The sequence below is a fragment of the Pteronotus mesoamericanus genome, unplaced genomic scaffold (genome assembly GCF_021234165.1).
Source record: "Pteronotus mesoamericanus isolate MK-2021 breed Mesoamerican mustached bat unplaced genomic scaffold, CSHL_Meso_final contig_52, whole genome shotgun sequence".
NCBI lineage: Eukaryota > Metazoa > Chordata > Mammalia > Chiroptera > Mormoopidae > Pteronotus > Pteronotus mesoamericanus.
The window spans coordinates 2,218,249-2,244,825 of NW_026555189.1; the positions used below are offsets into that span (position 1 = coordinate 2,218,249).

The 26,577-nt window shown below is 44.2% G+C and overlaps 1 protein-coding gene across 1 annotated transcript in view; it reads right to left on the bottom strand.

Moving 5' to 3' along the window:
• PLCG2 (phospholipase C gamma 2) overlaps positions 1–26,577 on the bottom strand; it is a 133,792-nt gene that overhangs the window by 10,406 nt on the left and 96,809 nt on the right. Inside the window, exons 24-30 of the mRNA XM_054579135.1 lie at positions 25,117–25,274; positions 20,973–21,075; positions 19,399–19,608; positions 17,746–17,891; positions 16,716–16,830; positions 15,609–15,776; positions 3,831–3,919 (exon numbers count right to left, since the gene is read on the bottom strand). Coding sequence (XP_054435110.1) covers positions 3,831–3,919; positions 15,609–15,776; positions 16,716–16,830; positions 17,746–17,891; positions 19,399–19,608; positions 20,973–21,075; positions 25,117–25,274 — 989 coding nt within the window. The remainder of the gene's footprint in view (positions 1–3,830; positions 3,920–15,608; positions 15,777–16,715; positions 16,831–17,745; positions 17,892–19,398; positions 19,609–20,972; positions 21,076–25,116; positions 25,275–26,577) is intronic.

Below are 26,577 nucleotides of genomic sequence, written 5' to 3' on the forward strand. Positions count from 1 at the left end.
GGGTCCGTCTTCCTTTTATTCCTCTGAGCCAGGTCTTTTTTTTTCCACTGTGGCTTTGTTCCTCATGGCTTTGCCTGCTCAGTAGTCACGCCAAGTCGTTGGGTCATAGTGGCAGGTGCAGCAGTTTCTGCTCTTAGGGAATCACGTTGGGCAAGCTGGCCAACGTAGCTATTTATGTATAAGGAGGATTTTTCTCCATTCCTCTGGGTTTCCCCAACTGTAAAGAAATCTTCCCCAACCTCAGAAACCAGGACCAGCTCAGCTCCAGAGTACACCTCCCCCTCCTGGTCCTCTGAGAATCTGGAATGTGCTGGAAGGTGCTGGAATGTGTGCAAGAGCCTTTCTGCAAAGGGATTCACGTGTGTCTTGTGGCTGAGCACTCACCAGGAGCCAGAGCATCCTGGCCTTTCCACTTGGCTATTACAGCCCCTGCATCTTAGCTCGCACTCAGTGCAAAGCTAAATACCGTCCACTCTAGGATCAGTACTCAAAGATCCCAGGGCAGTTGCCCACTAATGATTAGGGTAGAATATTCAAATTTCCCTACTTTCTCCTATCCCATTTTTCTGAATCTCACAAGTTTAGATCAGTTGCGTGAAGGCCCTTTTCAATTAATGACAAGACTGGATATAATACATCAACTTAAAAGAAACTATTTACTTTCAGAGAAAAATTCAACATGTATCCAAAAATATATGGTCTTTTTTTTCTCTCTCTCTTTGATCTATTATTCCATTACTATATATCTAGCCTCAGGAAGTAATTTTTAATCAAAAAGTGTTATATAAAGACTTTCATTATTTATAAAGTAACAAACTACAAACAACCTAACTGTCCATCAGTGAGAGAATGGCTAAGTGAATTAATGACCTACACCTAATGAAATTGGCATTAATGGCTTGGAAAATCATATAATAACATAGAAAAATGCTTAAAGTCATCTGTGAAGTGGTAAAGGGCATACATTCATATGCATCAGATGACTCTAACCATGAAATATCATATGCAAAAAATTATCAGGCAAAAGAAATATACCAAAGTGCTAACAGTGGTTATATACAGGTTATTTATGAGAATTTTTTTAAACCCCCCCTTCCTTTCTTTTCCTGCTTCAAATTACATATAGTTAATAAAATGGTACTGAAAATACTCTTTGTAAACCATACATACACCTGAGTAAAGGACTGAGAATTGATAAAGTAATTGTGACATGTAAATAAATAGTGTCTTCAGAAGGGACTTAAAGTGCTTATTGACAGTTTTCTGGGGCTTTAAACTCTCTCTCAGCAAATGTTTTATAAGTAAACTCCATCTCAGCCCTCACTGGATCAATAATTTGCTCAGAGGAATCTCTTGTGAAGCTGTTTACCAGTCTCTCCCTGGCATCACAGAGGACAAGGTGGTAAAACAAGGTTTGACCTCGGGCAGCGAGAAAACCCAGGTCGGCTTCCCAGAAACGCCTCGTCAGTGTGGGGCAGGAACGCCAGTGGCACCTGTGGCTTAGAACCAGGTGACCGATGTGTAATTAAATAAAAGCTGGAAAACCAGCAGCGGAAATGAAATTTACACATCCTCAGATAACTTCTCCAAAATTCCTTCACGGAGAAGCAGGGTTGCACCTGGAACCCACAGCACGCCCCAACTCCTCTGCGACGCTCCGCTGGCATCCCCAACAGCACGGAGCTTCCCCAACCCAGCTCTGGATAAACGCATTTTCTTTTAAATATAGTAACTTTCTCTGCTGCCAGCGGTACCTGACTATTTACATTATTTATAATGTTTCCTAGTTGTTCACAACAGCTTTGCACAGCAGCGTCTAGAAAAATGCATTCAGACCGCCGTCTGAAACCACTTTTATCACTTCATTTTTCTGGTGAAATGTCTGCAAAAGGGTTTAATGTACATGGAGAGGAAGTGTTGGTTTCCTTTCCCCAGGCAGCAGAATTCCAGGTCTGCCAGTGGGTCGCGAAGAGGTGAGCTTGTCTAAGCCAAGGGTCTGCAAACTCACTCACTCCAGGCTTTTGCTGAAGGCCCAGGTTTTACCATTTTACCATGCTGCTCAATGAACTGATCCCACTGACTCTGTATCTGGGAATCGATCCTAAGGAATTAATTCTGACTTACTGGAGGAAAAGAATAACCACATGAGGATGTTCATGAGAGCTTCATTTGTAAGTGGATTCCATCTAAATGCCCAATTTAGGGGAATGTTCAATCTATGGTGGATCAGTTTGATGGAAAAATTTGTCAGTCATTCAGTGCTAATGATAATTAGGTAATAGCATGAAAAGTGCTTATAAACTTGCTTTAATGCAGTAGTTCTTGACTGGGGATAATTTTTTTTTTTTTTTTAACCACCCAGGGGACACGGGACAATGTTTGGAAATAGTTTTGGCTGTTATACAAGGCGCGGAGTGCTACTGGCATTTAGTAGGTCGAGCACAGGGATGCTGCTAAACATCTTACAATGCATTGGGCAGTTCCCACCACAAGGAACGACCTAGCCCCAAATGTCAACAGTGCAAAAAGAAAAAATTACATGTGTATACAGACATTTGAATTATTATCATTATTACACTTTCATAAGAATGCACTGGCCTGGAAATGAAGGAAGCAAACAGCCTAAATGCTAGCTTTATCTACTCATCTCTTCCCCCAAATTATAAGACTGTACTTTCCACACAATCTTGGCTCTGTGCAGTTTTAAGAAATTATTTATACATAATAATATACTCTGACTTAAGTCTTTTAACAGACTTCTTAAAGACCTCAGTTTTATTAATGATAAGTTGACAGTGCATAATTCAGTCGAAAAGAGTAGAAATGGAAGGCATGCTCATTCTCAGCAAGGACAACAGGACAGGCTGTGACTTCTCTACGCAGAGAACAACCAGATTGAGAAAACAAGATGTGTATCCAGGGCCAGTGACCACGCCCACACCAGCCTGCTGGGGTCCAGAACCACAGCCTTGCTAGGTTATCCCAAGAGAACTGGACTGACCACTGAAATCCCTCAGCCCATGCTGGGTTTTTTGGCAATGGCATGGAAAGATCTTGGGGGACTATACTGGTCCCCGATGTATGAGGCCTTGCAAAAACACACACCAAATGAGTTTCACTCTGCAAGCAATGCCATCAAGATACTGAACCTCCAGAATCACAGTAAATATCCCATCAAACCCAAGACCTGAACTATACTTAGCTTGGTACTATGTTCTCAGCAGCCTACCTCAATCTTTTGAATAGTTCAAGGAAGACAAGCCCTTTCTGCTCCATCTAGCATAACTGGTTAGTTAAAGGAGGGATTAAATGTCTTCAAGGCCTTGGCAAAAGAAAAAAACCAAAAAGGCAGACTCCTCCAACAGCAGAGAGAACCTCAAGAGGAGTGCCGCTCAGTATGGGAAGTTGTGGCCTATGAACACCCTTCCCCATGACAAGGCCTCACTGGATGCTTCCAGACTTTTTCAGGGATTACCCAAGACCAGCAGGCAGAGGAGGGCACACAGGAAGGATGAACTTACCTAGAAGAACATCGCCTTGCCTGACTTTGCTGAAATGAAACTCTGAGGAACTTCCAAAGAGCTTCACCCTTTCCAACTACATAGCCTACTCATAGATTGTACAGCACTCTCCAAGGACGGATGCTGGGTGACAACACCTAGGCCCTGTGGGGAGATCTGTCACTGAAAGGAATTCTTCTTTTTACTGATGTGGCATGTTTGGCTAGGTAACTCTCGATGGCTTTAAGTCCACCAGTCAAGCATACTCATCGTCCACTTCACCCACCAGCACATGTAGCTTGGGGAACCCACACGGGTTTCTCCACTCACCAGGACTGGCCGCATCTCACAGAAAACCAGGAGGGAAGCCAGCTCGATGTCTTCGCTGTACCCATTCTTCAGAGGAACAGATCTAAATCCTGCAGCAGAAAGGAAAAACAATGCTAAGGCAGGTAATTAATGTCTGACCATAGCTTTCTTGGGGTACCCAGGGATCGCATGCCTAGTTCAAGGAGCAGAGGGGTCAGGGCCCCGTGCTGGGGCTCACTCTCTGGAAGCCAGAGGTCCCGTCCTGATGGTGACAGAGAGGGCCTCCAGAATGCGGGCTTGACTGACAGGTCCATACAGAAAAGGGAAGTTAAAATATCTGCCAGCTAGAAATGAAAATGATTCACTCAGGAGAAGGGAAAACCCACAGGACATTACACAATGAGTTTAGAGTGACTGTAGCTATGGTTCAATGCCTCAGATACTCCAGAGGCCAAAGATTCAAAGGAGTAATGAATCCTCGCATCCATTTCCTCCACTTAGGCCCTCACAAAGCGTAGGATGGGGGAGTGTCTTTAAAGATTTCCAGTGGGAGGAGATCTTTTCTATCCCTTGGCAATTTGGAGCACTATTGATCATCCTCCTCTGAAAGCCATTCGCTATTAACTTAAATGTTAACTTAGAGGAGGGTTGAAGTAGAGCTGAATTCCCCTGCCACCACCACCCATTAAGTAATGTTTAAGGCAACACATCTCAAAAGTTGGTTTGTTTGCTTGTTTTAATTAAGTGGCATAAAAAAATACACAGTAGAGGCCCTGGTTAGGTAGCTCAGTTGGTTAGTGTGTTGTCCCGATACACCAATAAATGCATAAATAAATGGAACAACAAATCAATGTCTGTCTGTCTCTCTTTCCCCCTTTCCCTCCTTCCTCTGTCTCAAATTAACAAAAATATACAGTAAAAATGAAAGTCTCACTCCCATCCACTCATAATTCTGTATTTCACAAGGAACCACTGTGGACAGTATCATCCCCAAACAGTCTACACATTTGTTTGAGTTTCCTCTAAAATCGCAAAGGATAGTACTCTGACCTAAGCAATTCTGAACCTTACATTTTCCATTTTAACACTGTATCTTGGGTTGATGATTAGTGATGTTGAGCATCTTTTCCTATGTCTGTTGGCCATCGTATGTCTTCTTTGGAATAATGTCTTTTCATGTCTTCTATTTTTTTGATCAGATTGTTGATTTTTTTTGTTGTTGTTGTTGTTATTGAGTTGAATGAGTTTCAATCTTTTCATGTCCTCTGTCAATTTTTTTTATCAGATTGTTTATTTTTTTGTTATTTAGTTCTATGAGTTTCTTGTATCTTTGGGATATCAACCCCTTATCAGATATATCATTTGCAAATATATTCTGTCATTCACTAGGTTGTCTTTTTGTTTTGTTGACTGATTTCCTTCCCTGCATAGAAGATTTTTAGTTTGATGAAGTCCCATTTGTTTGTTTTTGTTTCCCTTGCTTGAAGGGATGTATCTCCCCAAAATATTATTCAAACTGACATCAAATAGCTTACTGCCTATGTTTTCTCCTAGGAGGTTTATGGTTTAGACCTTACATTTAAGACTTTATGCCATTTTTGAATTTATTTTTGTATATGATGTAGGAGTGGTCCCATTTTATTTTATTTTTTGCATGTTTCTGTCCATTTTCACAATACGTCTTGTTAAAGAGACTGTCATTACTCCATTGTATATTCTTACTGCCTTTGTTATATATTAGTTAACCATATAAGCAAGGGTTTATTTCTGGTCTCTCTATTCTGTTCCATTGATCTATATGTCTGTTTTCTGTGCCAGTACCATACTGTTTTAATTATAGCTTTGTAATATTGTTTGAAATCAATGTGATATTTCCAACTTTGTTCTGTCTCAAGATTTCTTTGGCTATAAGTTTTAGAATTATTTGTTCTAGTTCTGAGAAGGATCTCACTGGTATTTTCATAGGAATTTCATTGGATCTGTAGATTGCTTTGGGCACTACTGTCCTTTTAATGAGCATGGTATATCCTTCCATTTATTTGGATCCTTTTCACACTTTTCAGTGTCTTACAGTTTTCAGAGTACAGGTCTTTCACCTCCTTGGTTAAATTTATTCCTAAGTATTTCATTCTTTTTGATGCAACTGCAAATGGAATTTTTTTAAATCCTCATCAGAGAATATGTTTATTGATTTGAGAGAGGAAGAGCAAGAAAAAGAGAGAAACATGTTGGTTGCCTCCCATACGCACCCCGACCAGGGATCAAACCCACAACCTAGTTATGGGCCTGACTGGAGACTAAACCCACAACCCTTTGGTGTGTGGGATGACACTCCAATCAACTAAGCTACCCGGTCAGGGCTAGAATCGTTTTATTTCTCCTTCTGATTGTTCATTATTCATGTATAGAAATGTGACAGATTTCTGTATATTAGTTTTGTATCCTGCTACTATACTGAATTATTTTATTATTTATATTAATTCTTGGTGGATTCTTCAGGATTTTCTATATATAGTATTGTGTCATCTGCAAATAGTAACAGCTTTACTTCTTTTTTTCCAACATGGATGCCTTTATTTCTTTCTTCGCCTGACTGCTGTGTCTAGGACTTCCAATACTATATTGAATAATAGTGGTGAGAGTGGGCATCCTTGTCTTGTTCCTGATCTTAGAGGAACAACTTTCATGTATTCATCATTGAGTATGATGTTAGCTGTGAGCTATCATATATAGAAACGCCTTTATCAAACTGAGGTGAGTTCCATCTATACCTGCTTTGTTAAGGTTTTTTGTCATTGATGGATGTTAAGTTTTGTCAAATATTTTTTTCCAGCATCTACTGAAATCATTATGAATATTATCCTTGGTTTTGTTGAATGTAATGAATCACAGTACTTGTTTTGGGGATGTTGAATCATCCCTGGTATAAATCCCACTTGATCATGGTGAATATTCCTTTAAATGTACTGTTGAATATAGTTTGCTAGTATTTTGTTGAGAATTTTAGCAACTATGCTCATCAGGGTTATTGGCCTGTGATTCTCTTTTTATGTGGTGTCTTTATCTGGATTTTGTATTAAGATTATGCTGGCTTTGTAGAATGAGTTTGGAAGGATTCCTTCCTATTCTTTTTTTGGAATAGTTTCAGAAGGACAGGTACTAATTCTTCTTTAAATGTTTGGTAGAATTCACCTGTATATCTTACCCCGGGCTTTCATTTTTGGGGAGTTTTTTTATTATTTTTTCAATTTCATTGATAGTAATTGGTCTGTTCAGAATCTGTTTCTTCCTGGTTTAGTCTTGGAAGGTTGTATGTTTCTAGAAATTTATCCATTTCTTCTAGATTGTCCAATTTGTTGGCATATAATTGTTCATAGTATTCTTTAATGATCTTTTGTATTTCTATTGTGTTTATTATCATCTCATTTCTGATTTTGTGTACTTGCTCTTTTTTGCTTGATGAATAATATTTCTAGAGGCTTGTCAATTTTATCCTTTCAAAGAACCAACTTTTAATTTTATTAATCTTTTCTATTGCTTTTCTGTTTTCTATTTCATTTATTTCAACTTTGATCTTTATTATTTCCTTCCTTCTACTTACTTAGAGTTTTGTTTGTTCCTTTTTTTCTAGTTTTGTTAGGTACAAATTTAGATTGTTTATTTGGGATTTTTCCTCCTTCTTGAGGTAGGCCTTATATAGCTATAAACTTTCCTCTTTCAACTGCTTTTGCTTTATCCCATAAATTTTGTAAGGCTGTTTTCTTTTTCATTTGTCTCAAGGAGTGTTTGATTTCCTGCCTAACTTCCTCTTTGACCCATTGGTTGTTTAGAAGAATGTTGTTTAATCTCCATGTATTTGTAATTTTTCTACTTTTCTTCCTGTAGTTGATTTTGATTTCTAGTTTCATGCCACAGTAGTCAGAAAATATGCTTGATATAATTTCAATGTTCTTGAATTTATTGAGGCTTGTTTTGTGGGCTTGTATGTGAGAATGTTCTGTGTACATTTGAGAAAAATGTGTGATCTACAGTTTTTGGATGAAATGCTCTCTAAATGTCTACCAAATCAAACTGGTCTGATGTGGAATAAGGCCATTATTTCTATATAAATTTTCTGTCTATATGAGATCTGTGCACTGAGGTTAGTGTATAATTAAACTCCCCAACTACTATAGCATTACTACTAATTTCTGCCTTATGTACACTAACATTTGCTTTATATTCTTAGGTGCTTCTATGTTGAGTGTATAGGTATTTACAATTGTCATAGCCTCTTCTTGGACTGACCCCTTTAAAATTATGTAATGCCCTCTGTATCTTTTTACATTTTGTTTTGCAGTCTATTTTGTCTGATATGAGTATTGCTACCCCAGCTTTCTTTTTGTTTCTATTTACATGGAATATATTTTTCCATCCCTTCACTTTTAGTCTATGTGTTTTTCAATTGAATGTGAGTCTCTTATAAGCAGCATATAGATGGGTCGTGTGTGTTTTTTCCATTCTGCCACCTTATGTTTTTTGATAGAAGTATTCAGTCCATTTACATTTAGAGTAATTATTGATAGGTATGTGTTTATTGACATTTTGTTGTTTTTTGGTTGTTTTGTTGTTCTTCACTGCTCCTTTCTTCTCTTGATCTCTTAACTTTTAATTTGTTGGTTTTCTTTGGTGGTTTAATTGGATTGCTTTCTCTTCATTTTCTGTATTTTTTAATTACATTTTATTGATTGTGCTATTACACTTGTCCTGATTCTTTCCCCTTTGCCCCCTCTGCCCAGCACCCCCCACTCCCTCAGGCAATCCCCCCACCGTTGTCCATGTCCACGGGTCATGTGAATGAGTTATTTGGCTACTCCATTTCCTACACTGTATTTTACATCCCCATGGCTATTCTGTAACTACCTATTTATACTTCTTAATCGCCTCACCTCTTCACTCATTCTCTCATCCCAACCCTTCCATCTCTTTATCTTTAACCTTTGGAATTTTAATTATGATGTGTCTTGGAATGGGCCTTTTTGCATCCATCTTGTTTGGGACCTTCTGTGCTTCCTGGACTTGCATGTCTATTTCCTTTACCAAATTAGTGAAGTTTTCTTTCATTATTTTTTCAAATAGAGTTCCAGTTTTCATGCTCTTTCTCTTCTTCTGGCACCACTATGAAGCAAATGTTGGAATGCTTGAAGTTGTCCCAGAGGCTACTTACACTATCCTTGTTTTTTTTTTTTTTTTTTTCTGGATTCTTTTTTTCTTGTTGTTCTGGCTGGTTGTTTTTTGCTTCCTTATGTTCCAAATCATTGATTTGAATCTTGGCCTCATCCACTCTATTGTTGTTTCCCTGTAAACTGTTCTTTATTTAAATTAATATATCCTTTGTTTCAGACTTGGTCTCTTTTTATGTTGAGGTCCTCACTAAGTTCCTTGGGCATCCTTATAACCAGTGTTTTGAACTCTGCATCTGATAGACTGCTTATCTCCATTTTGTTTAGCTTTTTTCTGGACTTTTGATCTGTTCTTTCATTTGAGCCATGTTCTTTGTCTCCTTGTTTTGGCAGCCCCCTGTGTTTATTTCTTTGTATTAGGTGTTTTTGTATTTTTCCATGAAGTTCATTTATATATACATATTTTTTAAGCTGATAAACATTTAAGTTCAATCATATTCTGAAAGCACTACATTTTTACTCACCCCACTCTGTTTTTGATGTCATATTTTGTATCTTTTTGTTTAGTGTACCCGATTATTTATTGTACTGATAGTTAATTTTGCTGCTACTATCTTTTAACCTTCATATTAGCTTTTTAGTGGTTGATCCACTGTGATTATTGTATATTTGCCTTTACCAGTGATAAATTTTTCTTTTCTGTATTATTTCTGGTTATAGCCTTTTCTTTTCTGCATAAAGAAGACCCTTTAACATTTCTTGTAAGGTCAGTTCACTGGTTGTGAATTTCCTTAGTTTTTGCTTGTCTGGGAATATCTTTTATCTCCTTCAATTCCAAATGACAATCTTGTTGGATATAGTATTGTAGGCTGTAGATTCCTTTTTTTGTTTGTTTCTTTTATTTTTCAATTACAGTTTACATTCAATAGTATTCTGTATTAATTTCAGATGTACAGCACAGTGGTTACATAGGTTCCTTTCTTTCAGCACTTTAAATATCGCCTCCCTTACCTTCTGGCCTGTAAAGTTGCTTCTCAAAATCAGCTGATAACCTTATGGAGTTCCCCTTGTATGTGATCTGATGTTTCATTTTTGCTGCCTTTAAGGCTGTCTATTTATCCATAACTTTTGCCTTTTGAATTGCAATACATCTTGATGTATTGTAGGTCTCTTTAGGTTCATCTTGTTTGGAACTCCCTGTTCTTCTTGGACCCGGATGTGTTTCCTTCCCCAAATTAGGACAGTTTTTAGACATTACATCTCCAAATATTCTTTCTGGTTCTTTCTTTCTTCTCCTTCTGGAATCCCTACAATGCAAATATTATGGTGCTTGATGTCATCTCAGAGATCTCTTACTATCCTCATTAAATTTATTTATTCATTTTACTGTTCTGATTGGATGATTTCCACTATTCTGTCTTGCAGATAGCTAATCCATTCTTTGTAATAACAATCTGCTGTCAACTCCTTCTAATATATTCTTCATTTAAATTATTTTATTTTTTTTTAATCTCTGATTGGTTTTGTCTCTTTATTGAGGTGCTGAGTTCCTCTATTGCACTCTCAAGTTTGTTGAGCTTCCTAATGACCATTTCTTTGAATTCTTTATCAAGAAAATTACTTATCTCTGTTTCACTGGCATTTTTCCCTGGAGTTTTTTTCTTATTCTTCCATTTGGGGCACATTCTTCTGTCTCCCCATTTCATCTGACTTACTATGTTTATTCCCATGAGATGAATAGGATAGCTATCCCTCCCAAGAGTGGTCTCTGTGTAGACTTGGGTTGAATAGTTTTGACAGTCTGGTTGTAGTCCGAGCAGGCATGTGAGGTACCTTCTGTCTCACTACCTGATGTAGACAAGGCTGCTAGGTGCATTCTTGGCGTGCCGCATTGCTTTAACTGTCTGTGATCAGAGCAAGGTCTGGGTGGGCTGCTTTTCATGCCAGCATTTCAATGCCCCACAAGTTCTGCCCAGTCTCTGCGTGCAGCTAGTATGTATGCACACACAGCTGTGCTTTGCTTGTTCTGCTCCCCGTCAAGGTAGTGCAGCTCCTCTGCACCAGCAGCCCTGTTGCTTTAACTGTCTACCCTTAGGGCAGGATCAGGTGAGGCTACTCTGCATACCTACTTTTCAATACCCTACTAACTCAGCTATTTCTCCAGGTGGGGCACCTTTTGGGTGGACACTGCAGTTTTGCTTGCTCCGCACTTCCTTCTGGTGGGGCAGCCCCACATGCATAGGCAGCAGTGCCTCACTATCTCTGCACTTTCTCTGGAAGGGACAGTCCTGCATGGGGATACCTCAGTGTTTTGCTAGCTCCATACTCCATCTGAACAGGGTAGCCCTGCTGGCAGGAACTGACTGCAGTATTTTGTTAGCTCTACACTCTGTCCAGGCAGGGGAGCCCCCTGTGTGTGCAGCCTAGTGATGTGCAAAGCAGAACCCTGCTGTATCCTCTGGATCAATCTCCTGATGGAGGTGCCCCTTGTTTGCATGCTATGATGCCTTCCTGTTTCTCCTGGCTCCAGGTCCAAGAGCAGTACCTGGGGCCTGCAGGTCAGTCAGAGAACCTAGATGGAGCTCCTGCCACTGTCCACGTTTAGGGGAAATTTAACAATGGTGCTCACTGGTTCCTCCAGTCCTGGGTTGTTTCCTGAGCTCCCAGAGCACTGTCATGGTGCCCCAACCTTCTGTATGTGGTCCCTTCCTCTTACTTGTTGTGTAGAAGCTTTTCAACCGGCTCACAGTTCTCTCTCAGTAGAAACTGCTCTGAATACAGGTGTACGTTTGATACGTTCTTGGAAAGGGGCAAGCACAGCGTCTACTTACACTGCCATCTTGGACCTGCCTCTCCAACTTGAAAGCTTTTTATTTGCATTGTATCTACTGATTCTCAGGACAAGCAGTACTCAAATTATGGCACTCCCACTATTTCTTCATTCAGGGTTTGGCTTGTTCGATGATTATCCTCATTTCTCTTAGAGAACCTTTTACGCTACGTTACAACCTTTAAATAGTATCTGTTGAATCAATTGCTTTTCACCGCTTAAGACAAGGAAACTGGCATGCTTACACAGCCCTGTACCTTCTCTCCCTCTTTGTCCCCTAATTCGTTAAATCCGTATTTCTAGGTCAACATGGTATTGTAATACGTGTGTTCCATTTTGTAACCATAATTCTCCCACAAAGGGAGGCCTGGTTATATTTTTCTGACATTTGTACAGCAAAACTAAAGGAGTATTACAAGAAGCACTTGTACAATCACTACCTAGATCTCATCATTAACCTTTTACCATACTTGTTTTAGCACATTTCTCCACCCATCAATCTATCATATGTGTGTGTGTATTTCAAAGTAAGATGAAAGACATCTGTACCATTTTCCCTGAATATGTCAGGACGCATTTCATTGACTAGAGCTCAGTATTTGTTTATAGTGTTCTTTTTCTGATATAAAATTGGCACACACAATGAAATGCACAATTTTTTTTTTAAGTGTCCATGCTTACTACCCTTTTCCTGAACATTTCTGTTGGCTAAATTTGTCTTTTGTTTTCTTCAGTTTGAATTCACGGACATATCCCTCAACCATGCATGTTTGAACACATCTGCCCTTTAGTTTTATGCTTGAGTGACAGTGAGTAGGTATAAACTTCTCAGGTCTTAAGAATCTTTTCCCTGAAGGATTTTTGGGGACATTGTTCTCCTTGGATACTGCTACAGGGAAGTTTTCTGACCCATTTACTCCTTACAAGGGTGATGGAAATTTTGTTGATTGGTATCCAGGCAAAAATACCAAACCCACAGACTTCTTGCAGTCTAGCCCCAGGCTTCTCCAACTTGGAGGCAGGTAGGAACCACCTGTGGGTCTGATGACACTGCAGATTCTGACTCTGGAGGTCTGGGGTGGGGCTGAGCTCCTGCTTCTCTAAGGAGCTGGTCTGTGGACGGGGGAAGCAGTCTAGCTATGGATTGACTGTTAGAATGTACTGGGATCTGAGTGCTCCGTGGTGTCTGGGGAGGCTGCCAGCAGCCTGTGCCCTCAGCTGACACAGTTGCAAGCAAAGTGGTGCCGCTGCAGTCAGTGCGCGCCTCCAGATTTGGGCTCTGGCCCCTCTGCCAGCGTCTCCAGCCCCGCGTACCTCCTCTCCCTGCCCAGTTCTCATGGTTACGAGCAGCCCTTCATGAATATTGGGAATTAGGACTAAAAGGGGTTTATCAATTTCACCCAAAACAGTTTCTGTTTTTATTCTTTTTGGTTTGAGTTGTGTCACAGAGGAAAGCGAGCCAGAGACATCTTTTGTAGAGTTAAGCAGCATTTGGCTCAGAAGGAGTAGGGGAGGCCTGGGGAACAGGCCGACATGGGTTTGGAGTCAGACATCCCTGGGTTTGCATCCCACTCTCGTCTTCCAGGTGTGTGACCTTGAGCAAGTTAATTAACATCGCTAGGCCCCAAAGTGCTTCTATTTAAAAAGCAGAGATGATAAAAAACCTTTTTCATAGGATTGCTATGAGGATTAAGAGAGAAAGAGTTTAAGGCACCTAACACAATAAATGATGTTTTTCTTCCTGAGCTCCAGCTGGCTTAAAAGCTTAAGCATATCCCTAATGACAATGGGCAAAGTTTATTTTTTAGTTCAGAAGGCCCCCAATGCCTTACGCACAAAGGGGTTGTTCACTTTATTTCATTCCTTCGGTAAATATGGCTGTGCCAGGCATTGTTACAAGCTGGGAAGGCGAGAGAAAGAAAAGGACCTCACTGGGTATCTCACAGCTGGGGGAAGGGTCACAGTTTTCATCATTCTTGGAAGCTTTGGGCTTTGTTTGTTAAATCTCCGAGCTAAGTCACAGCATCTTCTAGATGAATCGATACAATTTGGTGGCTGGTAAGGAGGACTTGTCACCTTTCCCCAAGGCATTGAGAGGGGCTGCCTTGCTCACGTGCCTCATCCTTCTTGTGTGCACGGGTCAGGAATAGGTTGGCATAGTTACCATATAAAGGAATCTGCCCTAAGTGTTATTTATTTTAAGAGCGGCAAATTACAAGCCCTGGCCAGTTGGCCGGAGCATTGTCCATACACCCAAAGGTGGCAGGTTTGACCGCCTGTTGGGGCGCACACCAGAGGCAACCGATCAATGTTTCTCTCTCTCTCCCTAAAATCAATAAACATATCCTCAGGTGAGGATTAGGAAAGAAAAAGGCTGATTACAAAATTAAGAACTGCACCTACATTGCTGGGCTTAACGTAGTAGTGTGTAACTTAGTAGGCAAGTTAACCAAGAAGGGTTGCCAAGTATCAGGCCCCGGGGATTTACAAAGCAGTGCTTGTTATGCTTATTAGAGTAAATTAGGAAGCTGGATGTTTCTCAAGTGCTTTAAAAATCAGGCAGTTTAAGCATTTCTCAGGTTCTTGTTTAATCCACTCATTTGCTTAGGAATTTGCTTCCATAATGATAAGATGGGCAGGCTCAGTCTAGCTCAGTTTCAGCTAGGTTCAATTTTCTCAAAGTGCCATCCTGGGAGCTGGCTGAACACACATGGGCCTAGATCCCAACCTGGGCTGGTAGAACCCCACTTAGGAACAGGCTCGGGAGCCTGCATTTTCTAACCAGAGTCCCAGCATGCCTACCTGGGCAAGTGCCCAGCGGCAGAAACGATCAGACCTATGATTTCAGAAAGCTGGAAATTTAGGGAATATCTGATATGCTCCAAGTTCAGAGGGGGGGAAAAACCCCAGAAAACAGAACTCAAGGATTCCAGACAACATCAAGAGAAAAGAATATATTTGTATATAAATCACTAAAATGAGAGTGACCTTTTTCTCTTGAAAAATAATGCTTAGAAAACAGGGAAACAGTGACCTCGTGAGGAACTGAGAAGATCTGTGTGCTCTAATGTCTCCAATACTAAGGAAGGGGAAAAGGGAATTCAACATTAAGGGAGAGTCTGTTTGGCAAACATTCTACATAAAATCCAGCAGGAAAGTAAATGAGACAAACTACATACGGAGCGTCTACCAGGCTTGGAGGGGTGGGACCCAGTCTCCCGCTTCTTAAGAGCTGGTCACATGACCTAGCTTGGCTTGTGTTTTGGAAGAAAACTGCAACTGGAAAAAAAGCAACTGTCCCACTTTTATAGAAGAGGAGAGCAGAGCTCTGAAAGCTTCAGCCACTTGCCTGCATGAGTCAGGAGAGGTGGCCTTGCAACTGCGACTCCCGCCCGCGGCCGAGGGCCTTCTCCTTCCCAGCCAGGGAAGCCAGGCAGAGGGCAGGAGCTCCGACCAGACAGGTTCCTGGCTGAGGCCAGGCAACACCTTCTAGCCTTTCCAAATGAAATCAAATTGCAGCGCCAGGTGGAAAATTAACTAATAGTCCAATTTTGCACACAGACGCCCGATTTTGAAGGGCCCAGAATCCCATCTGGTCAGCACCCCCACCCCGTCCCTGTGCTAAACCATGGCCTATACGTGTGCCAGCTCAGGGAAGCACTACGAGATGTGCTATCCAAGCTACCTAATCCATTTTGCAGTGATTTAAAAGTCAGGAAAAATGCTTTTTATTCCTTTTAAAGCCATCAGCACAGACCAAAAAACAATGCTAGCCCAAGCTGAACATCTTAATTAAAAGGTGCTCACCTGATTTGATTCCTTTAATGGGGTAAGTAGCATGAGCGAGAAAGTTGGGATCGCTGAACATATCTTCCTCATACACCACAAAGCGCAGAAATGCGAGGTTTGGATCATAGATTTCAAAAGTCACCTTCTCCTGTGTCGAAGCCCAAACAGGGCTTAGGCCATTGTCATCTGGAAGGTGATCAAAGCTCATCAGAGGCCCCATTCGTCCTGCCCACCCCTGCCCCCCACCCCCACCCCCGGAAAAACCGGCTCTACATTCATCGGCTTTGAATCTCCTTAGCAAATGTGTAAACATGCATCTATGCCACGATCTAAGAAAATAGGAATAATCTTTTTCTCCAGTAGCAATCCTGGTAAAGCTGTTGTCACAGGCCTGAGGAAGGCCGGGGAGGACTCCCTACCCCTTTATACAGCTCCCACCTCAACCCCCTGGGACGTGGAAGGGACCAGAGGCAGTGGCAGAGCAGGAACAGGTGGGCTTGGAGGATGTAAGAGGAAGGGGGGATGGGTTAGGGCATCTGAAGCGGTAGAGCCAGCACAGGTTCTGCCGTTGTCAGGAGAGAACCAGCCTCATAGAGTAAGGCAGGCGGCCAACCCGCCACCTGCACAAATGCCAGTTCCACTGCTCAGTGTGTGAGCTGTCCCTGCCTTTCAGCAGGGGCAGTGATCCCAGGCCTCAAAAGGCCCCCCCGGTTCAGTTTCTTCCCTGCTTAAAATGAAAGAACAAGCGTTTCTCTAGGCCTTTGCCCTCTGTGGGAAAAGATCGCCCAGGTTAGGCTGCAGGCTGTGGGTAAGGCAGTCACCTCCTCTGTGTGTCTCTGCTTCTCAGTCTTGGACTACGGAGATAAAGCAGGCGGGGCTGTCGCACAGGCAGCTACAGCCTTGCTCCCTGAGTTACAGACAGGGAATCACAGTACTGGGTACAAGTCCAACTGCTTAATCACATGGTCCTTTGTGTCCCCTCCCGGACTTGAACTGTAGTAAGCGGAAGGGATGAAGGAAAAGACCGGAACCCAAGTGCATTACAACATCCCCAATGAAGAGCATCACCAACATGGGACCCAACTCACTTGAAGTTTAAGAGAAGGGAGGAGCCAGGCAACTTACTCACAACCGTTGTCTTAAACTTGTTATTGTCATATTCGGCTCCACATATTTCTACCTCCACAAAGGGACACGCAATGCTTCGTCCAGGCTTGGGAAGATGGCGAGCCCCGAGAACCTAGGACACCAAAGGTAAGTACTGGAATTCGCCCAGGTCCGTTATGGGAAGAGCTAACAAGTTCTGCGTGGGTGGTCTAGCAGGGAGCTCATTTTGGGTTCTAACGTCAGACTATATGAGTTCAAAGCCAGCCTCAATTTTATTGGAGAAGTCCTAACAACCTTTCAAAGTGGATACGACCGCTGTTTCCCTCTCATGGATGAGGAAGTTGGGGTGGATTCCCAGCGCTGTTGAGACGAGCCAGGATCAGAGCGCCCACACCATGAGAATGAACAGGTGCACCTCACCGGAACACACAATACACATGCACCCTCGCGCAGGTGGGCACCCACAGAGACAGAGCGTTTAATCATTTGATTTGCAAGTTCCCAGGAAAAGATGGGGGAGTGTGTGATTTTCTCTTAAAGGCCTTTGGTTACAAATCCTTCATTTTTTTCTTCCTAAATCTTACGAGAAATGCAGTTTATTTTTCTACCTTTCATAGTTTCCAAAAGAGAAAAAAACAAAAGTTCTCACAAAGAGACAGCATATTCTCTGAAAGTTGAGTGAATTTCAAAAAGCTTTCACACATAACACTGGCCTTTGTGGGGACAAACGTTACCTTCCATAGAGACCAAATGGCCACTTCCCCACAGGCTTTCTTTCCTTCTTTTCCTGGCCAAAAGCTGTCCTCCCTGGGACCCAGGAGAAACCCTCCTGAACCCTTAGCCCCACAGATGACACGGGTCAGGTGACCAAGATGGATGTGAGACGATCTCCCTCCCTGCCCAGGAGTGCACTGTAATTAAGATCCTCAAACGACATCTGGGCAGTGATGGTTTAAACAAAATGACCAGTGTCACTAGGCACAGGGCTGGGCCTCCCAGTGCCGCGTGGCCCTGGCTCCCTGGGTGAGGAAGGACGCTGGGGCCTTACCTTGACCGTCAGGGTCATCTGAATCTTCCTCTGGGACTCGAGTGGCAGGGGGTCGTACTTCTCCGTCCTCATGCTCTCGGGCTGTAGGACGTAGCCGGTCCTCCCATTGAGGGAGAACAAGGCCTGATTCATCTGCATGTATTTGTCTGGGAAGGAAAGGGCACTGCTGCTGTGAGTCAGGCAGGACAAGGCTGGCCTCCTGGGCAAGGATTTACACAAATTATTTCCAAAAATAATTTGAGCCAGTTGTTAAAATAGATACCTAAACTCAAAATATGGGTTTAAAAAAATCCACTGAAAACCCATATTACTGGAAGAAAAACATGGGCTTTTTAAAACATCTCAGACGAGGGAATACCTTTCCAAATATGACACCAAATCCAGAACCATAAAAAAATAAAATAAAATAAAAGTTTATTAAAAACCACTCCAAGCTAAAAATCTCTACATGGAAAAAAAAATTCCATAAAAGTTAAGGCATACTGTGGAAAGAAAAATTCTTTTAACTCCAATTACATAAATAAACACATCTAAAGTTAACCTACTGAGAGATCTGATCAATGTGCACTATAAATACCTACACCCCATTAGAAAATCTGGGTCGGAAGCATGAATAGATAGTTTGCAGAAAAGAAAAAGCAAGTGCTTCCTAAATACATAAGAAACTGGTTCACATGACTCATAAGGGCAATACCAATAAGGGAAGCGTTAATGACAATGTGATCGCAATTTTCATCTATGAGATGGGCAGAGATTGATGGAACTAAGTTGGTGAAGTTATACCAGAAGGATGTACTCGAACACTTCACCAGTTTGCATTCCCACCCATAACCTCTATGGAAGCACGTGGCCAAGTATCTCAGCTCAGGCACCACTGGATACAGGTGTTCAGTGGTTGTCCTCAAGGCAGTTGATCAAAATGCTAGTGCTGTTTGACCCACCCTGCACGCCTGAGAACTGCCTCACAGGTGCTCACAGAAGGTTACAGAAGGCAGTGCCATCTGGAATAGCAAAGGATGGGGAATAACCTAAATGTGCCTCAGCAGGCGGCTGGTTGAATAAATGATGGTTCTAGTCAGTGGAATCCTGTGCAGGCATAAAAGCAATAGAAAGGACATAACTGATAAACAGATCCCCAAAAGAGGCTTAAATAACAACAAAAGCGCAAAACACTGTGATATATGCTGTTTATATAAAAAGAATTTTGCACGTTGACTTTCCACAGCATGTGAATATCTCTGAAGGAGAGTCTGAGCATGAAGCCTGCAAAGACAGATACACCAGGAAGAGAAGCAAAGGCAGAAGAAAGCTACTCCGCACCTTGTTCCAGCTGTGCCTGAAGCTGACAACTCCTAAGCTTTTTAATTACATGAGCTAATGAATTTCCTTTCTTTCTTAATCCAGACTTACCCAGTTTTGGGCACCTGGCACATCAAGTACCCACTGTCAGGTGTGTCCCATCAGCCCCCTTACTCACTATTCAGCTGATGAGGTATGCCTCACACTAGCACGCTGGCTGAACCAGTTCAACCACACGTGCTGGGACAGATCACATGTTCTGGGACAATGCGTCCCACTGGTGGCCCCAGAAGACTGTGCCTGGAATGACACCACCATCATCTTGGCTTTCCTGGCCACAAACTGCCCCCTTACCTGCAGTCTGGAAATTGAGTGCCACCATTTGGGAGCCGCACAGCCAGAGGCGGAAGGGATCGTAGTTGGAGGAGTCCACCCTCTGCCCCTTTGGGTAAACACGGGTCAGGGCTTTCTGATTGTACTTCAGGAGATCGATGGGTTTCTGTCTGATGACGCTGTCAGCCTTCGTCTCCACAAAGGAACGGATTTCTCGGAAGTCGGGATTTTCTGCAAAAGGAGACAGTAACTGTTAGTGTGTGTCTCATGCATTTTCTTAATGTGAAGACTTATAAAATGAAACCAGGAATCTCTTTGATGAGACATGCACATGGTCCCAATGATACTGCCATAATTGGGACTGCTATGGGCTTCTGCCCTTCAGGGATCCTCACTATTAAAAGGGACCCCAGTGTTCCCACAACCTTTTCATCTAGGATTATTGTAATTTTCTTTTTGTTTAAAACTACCAGCAGCCTTGCACAAGAAAACAGGAAAGTGCTTCAATTATAGAAAGGGCCTCAGGAATCAGCAGGTAAGAGGAGATCTTAGGAATGGCTTCCTCACCAAAGATGCTATAGATACAGATGAGTGAACCAAGCCTCTTGGTGGAGGGAGAATCAACTGCTTGCAGGAAAGGCTGTGAGAGAGGAGAGGGAGGGTAAATGGGAGGAGAGGGAGGGGGACGTGCAAACAATTCTTTCTGGAGTGAAGCTTTGCTCCTCCGCATCCAGCTGTGGTGGGAGAGCCCATAAACCTGCAGAGTGACAGTACCCAGGGAACAGCCTTCCAGTGACCATTAACTCTGGGATTTAGTGCTGTTTCTCTGGTCCTTGGCACATTCTTGAGATCAAAGATAGGAGCTGCTCAAAAGGTTCAAAGAAAGGAGAAAGAGAATGTGAATGGGATCACTGTAAGATCAAAGAGCTGGCTACTTAGGAGAATTTGGTACGAGTCATTTTTTAATCCTGTGCTCGATAATTGCCCCAAACATTTAGCCTTCTATGGCAAAAGGGACCTCGCAGATATGATTAACTTAAGGAGCTTGCCATGGGGAGATTATCTGGGTCCTAAATGTAACCATAGGTCCCTATAAGAGGGAGTATTTTGACTACACACAAAGAGATGGCCGTGTGACCAAGAGGCAGATTGCAATGATGCAGCCACAAGCCAAGGAATGCTGGCAGCTACCAGAATCTGGATGTGGCTGGAATGGATTCTCCCCAGGAGCCTCTGGGGGGAGTGGCTGAAATCTGCTCACACCTCAGTTTCAGCTTAGAGATACTGATTTCAGACTTCTGGCCTCCAGGACTGAGAAAGCATAAATATGTTGTTTTCAGCCACCAAGTTTGTAGTAACTTGTTATAGTAGCAGTAGGAAACTACCTTGCCCTCTGAGAGGGGTTTTTCTCCTTAGATGCCAGAAGGGCCTGTGTAACTAGCACCCTGGCGTTGAGGACAAATTTGAGGGGAAGTTCTACCTAGAGCAGTTAAGAATGAGCAGGAACCCCACTCATGGTGCTCTGTGACAATGCCAGACTCAGAGGAAACAAGGGTTTTCACCACATCCAGAGGCACAGTCATGGAAGACAGTACCTAAGTTGTCTTTGGTCTTGCTGGTTGGTTTGCAGTAGACGACCAGGTCTGAGAGCTCGATGGCGATCGACTGGTTCTTCTCCCAGTACTTCATGTTGTTCTCCTATTTGGGCCAAATGTCTTTAGTTCCAGCCCTCAAGCCAGCACCCGAGAAATCCCATCCCCCTAACCCACCTGGCATGCCCTTCTCCCCTCTGATTCCCATCTCTCTGTTTGGCCCTCCTGCACGCTAGATCTTTAATATGGTTGAATGCCTTCCTTCCTCCTGCCCCTCCTCTCTTTCCTTCTTCCTGTCCTGTCTTAACCAAGTTGTTTCTACCCAAGACTGACGTCTGTCACCACACCCCTCTCCTTAACCCTCTGCTCTCGGCTTCCTGGCCTATCCCTTCCCCTAAAACCACTGTTACAGTTCATCGGATTCTAGTTCTCCAGGCCCATGACCTCATGTCCTCCTGGGCTCTGTAGAACACAGCATACTTGTCATAACTTGCTGTCCCAGGCACCCCTCCTCTCTGAGGCCGAGGCAATGTGCACAGTCTCCTCCTGCCTCTGATTTCTCTAAAATACCCCGCAGTTCACACCCCAGGTCCCCTGAAGCACAGGAATGACCTCCTGGTTCCTCACCCTTCAGTCCCCATCCTCCCTCTTCTGCTGTTCCATCAGACCTCTCCTCCCCCTGTACCCTTCCCAGATCGTGCCTTCTCCAGGAAGCCTTCCTGGATAACTCCAGCCAGAACTTGGAAAAGGATATTGCTTCCCTCAAACCTTCCAGAGTGCCCAGTACTTCACCCAGGCCTGGCCTTGTTCAGCCTCACAATGTCCCTTGTCCAACTGTCCTGCACTGATGTCATTCATCACTACAGCCCAGACCTTGCTTCCCCACTGAGACGTGTCCCTCTGGAGCAGGGCCCCATGGGTAGCAAGTGTTGAAGCAATGGGGAGAAAGAGGGGCTACCTAACACAGTGGTAATGACAGTGGGGACCGGAATCAGACATGGGTTTGAAAGCTGACCCTGCTATTTGTTATCTGGGTCAACTGGGCAAGTTATAGACTCTCTCTGCGCCTCAGTTTCCTCAACTGTCAAACGAGGCTAACACGAGGACTCCGCTCCCAGAGAATCAAACAAGGAGACCTTAGCATTCTGCCAGGCGTGTGGCAAACAACAAGTGGGACCCACTCAGGCTGCTCCAGAAATGTCCCCCACACAAAAATGGAAAAAGTCCGCTTTTCAAAAAAGGCAGGTGTAGGCACCCGATTTCTTCTCAAAGAATACCTCCAACCCATGAGTGCTCACATTAACCGTGGGGCCAAGGTGGGCCTTTGCAATCAATGACCAGCAAAGAAGCCTTTTATATGAGCCCTGGCAGTGACCACGACACCAGGACAGATTTGAATGTGACTAGAAGCCTCCAAATTTGCTCTAGCTCATCTACTCACACACACCTGAATATCGCCAGCCCTTTCCACAGTTTCTAAATGCAAGGCACGGCACTGAGGCTAGAGGACGTTATCGTAGGAAGGATAAGCCCAGAGTGAGAGGCGGACAAGAGGCCAGGCACACAGTCAGTAGGAAACTGCTGCAGGGGAAACAAAAGCCTTACTTATTTTCGAACTTTGGGTGTTTTCTCCTAGACTTCATATCAGCTTGGCTTTGTGTTCTTGGTAATTCCACCATGGGGTTGTTTGGGGACAGGAGACACGGTAACAACACAGCTCAGCTCTAATGACGAAAGGAAGGCTTTCAATTGGGTTAGGTGGGGAGCCATACCTCTGGTGAATTATGGAACTTTGGCCTCACAAAGCACAGAGCAATGACAAGTTACAGGCTTCTTCTTTTTTTGTTTTTGTTTTTGTTTTTGTTTTTGTTTTGTTTTAACCTTAGCAGAAGACAGTATCAGTTTAAGATGAAATACCAGTTGCTTCCTCAACATCTTGTAACAATTACTCTCCAGATGGGCAGATTTTGCCCGTTAGGCTATCTCAGAATATGAAGTCACAGCATATTTCACTGGTCAGGCTTTGGAAACTCACTAACCAGATGGAATTTAGTGACTGGTCTTTCCCCAGGGACTAATAGAAATTGTGCAAAATTACGGAGCCATGAGCATGTTCATAGGGACAGGCACCCCTGTGAGGCCCCGGCAGGGTGCTCCCGGCAGTATGCGGGGCGCTCCCCTCGCACGCTGGACTCCCCGAGGCAGGGCGGGGCCTCCTTCCTTGCTCCCCCACCAGCTCCCCTTACAGCTGATTGTGCCCAGAGCAAGACTCAGTCCACTCTGCTGACTCCTGTTTTTTTAAACCTTCCTATACAATAAGACTTTATAAAAATTTTTTCTAATGAAATCTTAGCAGATATAAAAACCAATTAAAGAGGAATGTAGATCAAAGGAGCCTTGAACAGCGAGGCTTAACTTCAGAAACCTTCATGCAGGAGAGGAGAGAAGGGGGCAGAGGACCTTCAAGTGAAGTCCCATTTTTCTCCACGCGAAGTGGACAGCCAGGATGCAGCCGGCAGAGGGCGTCACCGCCATGCCTGCGCCGCTCTGAGCCTGACACGCGGCCCACTTTCAGGAGAGGTTTGGGTGCCTGAGACTAAAGCCTACAGAGGACAGTTGCTATGGGCTTTCTCACTAGTGCTTTTCTCCACCCTCAGCTTTAGATACTCAGAATCGCAAATACTAGAACATGCTCAGGAGAGTCACATGCTGCCCAATGGCACCATACAGTTCATGATGACAGTGACTCAACCGGCAACATCAACACCCGTGGAATGTGTTGGCAGGAAATGATCTTTCAAATGAACCTTGAGACAGTGGCGCCCCCCTGTGGCTCCGAGATCTAATACATTGCAGGCACAGAGGCAAATGAGATGCCCCGACCAGGAAAAGCGGGAACGGGGAAACTTGCTGGCCACAGCTCATCGTAAGTGACTGGTGATGGTGTGACGGGGCTTGGGAAGAATGAGGACCCAGGTGTGAGGCCTGTGACTAGATCCTGGGACAGGAGAGATGAGGGGCCCTACCAGGGAGAGGGCCCATTCCCCCAGCTTCCTACAAAGCCTTCTAAGAAAGAGGACTTCACGGTGTTGAAAGGGTGAGTCAAAGTGACCAGAGACTGGCCAAGATGTGGGGCCCCCCAGGGGGAAGGAAAGACTAGGCTGCTGGTGCCTGGCCTTCCAGTGCATCGAACGAAGAGGACCCCAAAGGCTCCTGGGGAATTGTTAAAATCAGTCCTCGGGGCCAAGACCTGTCTTAGAAGCAAGTGGGTACATGGGAAACCCCAAAATTTCTTCCCAGTTCTATGGCCACAAGAAAGAGCCGATGGCACCAACCATTCCCCACGTCCCCCTGGTGTAACAGCCATGTGATGGTTAACCACCACCATGAACTGAGCCCTTGTTGAATGTCAGCCACCAAGCCTAGCACGTTTCAGGCTTCCTCTCATTTCATCGTCACTTCATCTTTTCCGTTACGTACTTCTGGTTTCTCGTTTTGCAGACAAGGAAACTGAGGCCCAGAGACATTGGGTTACTTGCCCAGAGGGTGCAGCCCTGCCAGGAGGCAAACTCGAGGCTGCCTTGTACTAAAACTCCTGTTCTTACCCAGAACCTCACCCTTTACAAAACACTTCCAGACAAACTAACACACTGGTCAGGATAACCCTGCAAAGTTCATGCCCGTCCAGAGTGGCAGTTCCTCCATAAGAACCCAAACTTCTGGAGGGGGAAGAACAGGGCCCTGTCAATTACAGCCTTCCCAGGACCCACAGCAGGTCTGGGGAGGCAGGCTCAGTGCACACTCGTTGCAGGAGGGAACCAGCCTGCTTTGAACAATGTTTAGAGACAAGAAAATACTCAAAATAAGACAGGCAAAACTTTCTTGGTAAGACAGGGCCCCAAACATCAAGAGTCACTGCATACACTCTGAGCCTTCTGAAGTTTCCCAGGGGGACCTCCAATATCCCTTTCCTCTGTCAAAATGATGGCTGCTAACCTCCTGTCTGAACCTACCTCATCGCCTCTCTGAGTTCTGTGCAGCCCCTGGGCCTGCCCCTTCTGCTGCCCGGACCCACCTACGTCTCTGCAGAGTGCCCGGGGCCTGGGAATACCGGGCCGGCCCGAGCCCAGGCGAGCAGAGGACCTACCTTGGTGTCAATCTTCCAGGTGATCTGCCGGATGCTCTGAAACCATTCAAAGAGCTCCTCCACCCTGTCCGTGGCAAACTCCACTGGAGGGTCACCCTGCTTCTTGGGCTCCAGGATAAAGACAAAAGGCTTCTGGTTTTTGCCCTGTGGCGCTTTCACTTTGGGGAGAGAATACCACAAGTCCCGATCAGCCTGTTAGAAAGCCTCGAGGACCAGATTTCACGTTGCCCAAGCCACTCTGTCATGAACCCAAGTGCCACTGCATGGTCAGTGCTGACTGGGACGTCTGCTTTGTATCAGGCAGTGTCTGGACTCTTTACGCACATTACCAGTCAGGGTACACAGCAGCCTGAATTGTGTTCTCAAAAAAGATACATCCACATCCTGACCCCGGTACCTGTGAACGTGGCTTTAGTTGGAAATACGGTCTTTTCAGATGTACTGAAGGATCTCAGGCTGAGACCATCTGCGGAGTTAGGGTGGACCCTACATCTAAGAACTAGTGTCCTTATCAGAGAAAGAAGAGGGAAATTTGAGACACAGGGAAAGATGACCATTAAAGACAGAGGCAGAGACTGGAGTGAGGCAGCCACAGGCCAAGGGACACTGAGGCCTGCCAGAGGGTACCAGAAGCGGGGAGGGAGGCATGGGACAGATTCTCTCTGCAGAGAGAGTGTTTTCTAGGTAAGAAAATTAAGGCTATGAGAGGAGAAATAACCTGCCAAGTAACATTATTCACTAACATCTTTGAGTTCTTACGTGCCTAGCAATATTCTAAGACATGTCGAGGGAAAGTGACACATGCAAGGTCACATAGGTAGTAATGGCAAAGCTGAGGCTTGAATCAGGCCTGACTCCAAGCTTCCTACTGGTAACCATGCAGCCATGGGCCTGTGCTCTGCAAATCCGGCACAGGGGAGGGCAGCAAGAGCAACACAAGTGAGGCTCAGCTCACCCATTAACTTGCCTGGGAACCTCAGGCAGGGCTGGTGGCCACTTAGGTGCCTGGTTTTCTCTCTTAACTGGAACCAAAAACCCTTCTCTTACCTACCCTTTTAGATTGTTGTCAAGAAAAAACAAAACAGGTGATAATTGGAAAAAGCAAAGTGCTGGCACTAGAGGCAGAAATTTCCTGGCACTATTGTTATCTGAGCCCTTGGACCATGCTCAGGCCTCCCCGGCGAAGGTCTTGGAGGGAACAGGCCCAGGCTAATGACCTGATGGGCTGCACGGGGCTGCCCCGAGAAGCACGCTGTGTAGACTTCTTGCCCAGAATGTTCTCCTTACTGCCTTCAGTCCCTTCATATAGAAGATGCTAGACACCCACCTAAAAGTGGGCATGGTCAAGGCTCAGGAAGCCCCCTGCGATTCACAGCCGCGGCACCGCTGTATGCACCTGTGTGCTTGGGCCATGCCTTCACATCTCCCCTTGCACCAGACTCCAAGGCCAGGTTTCCTGAT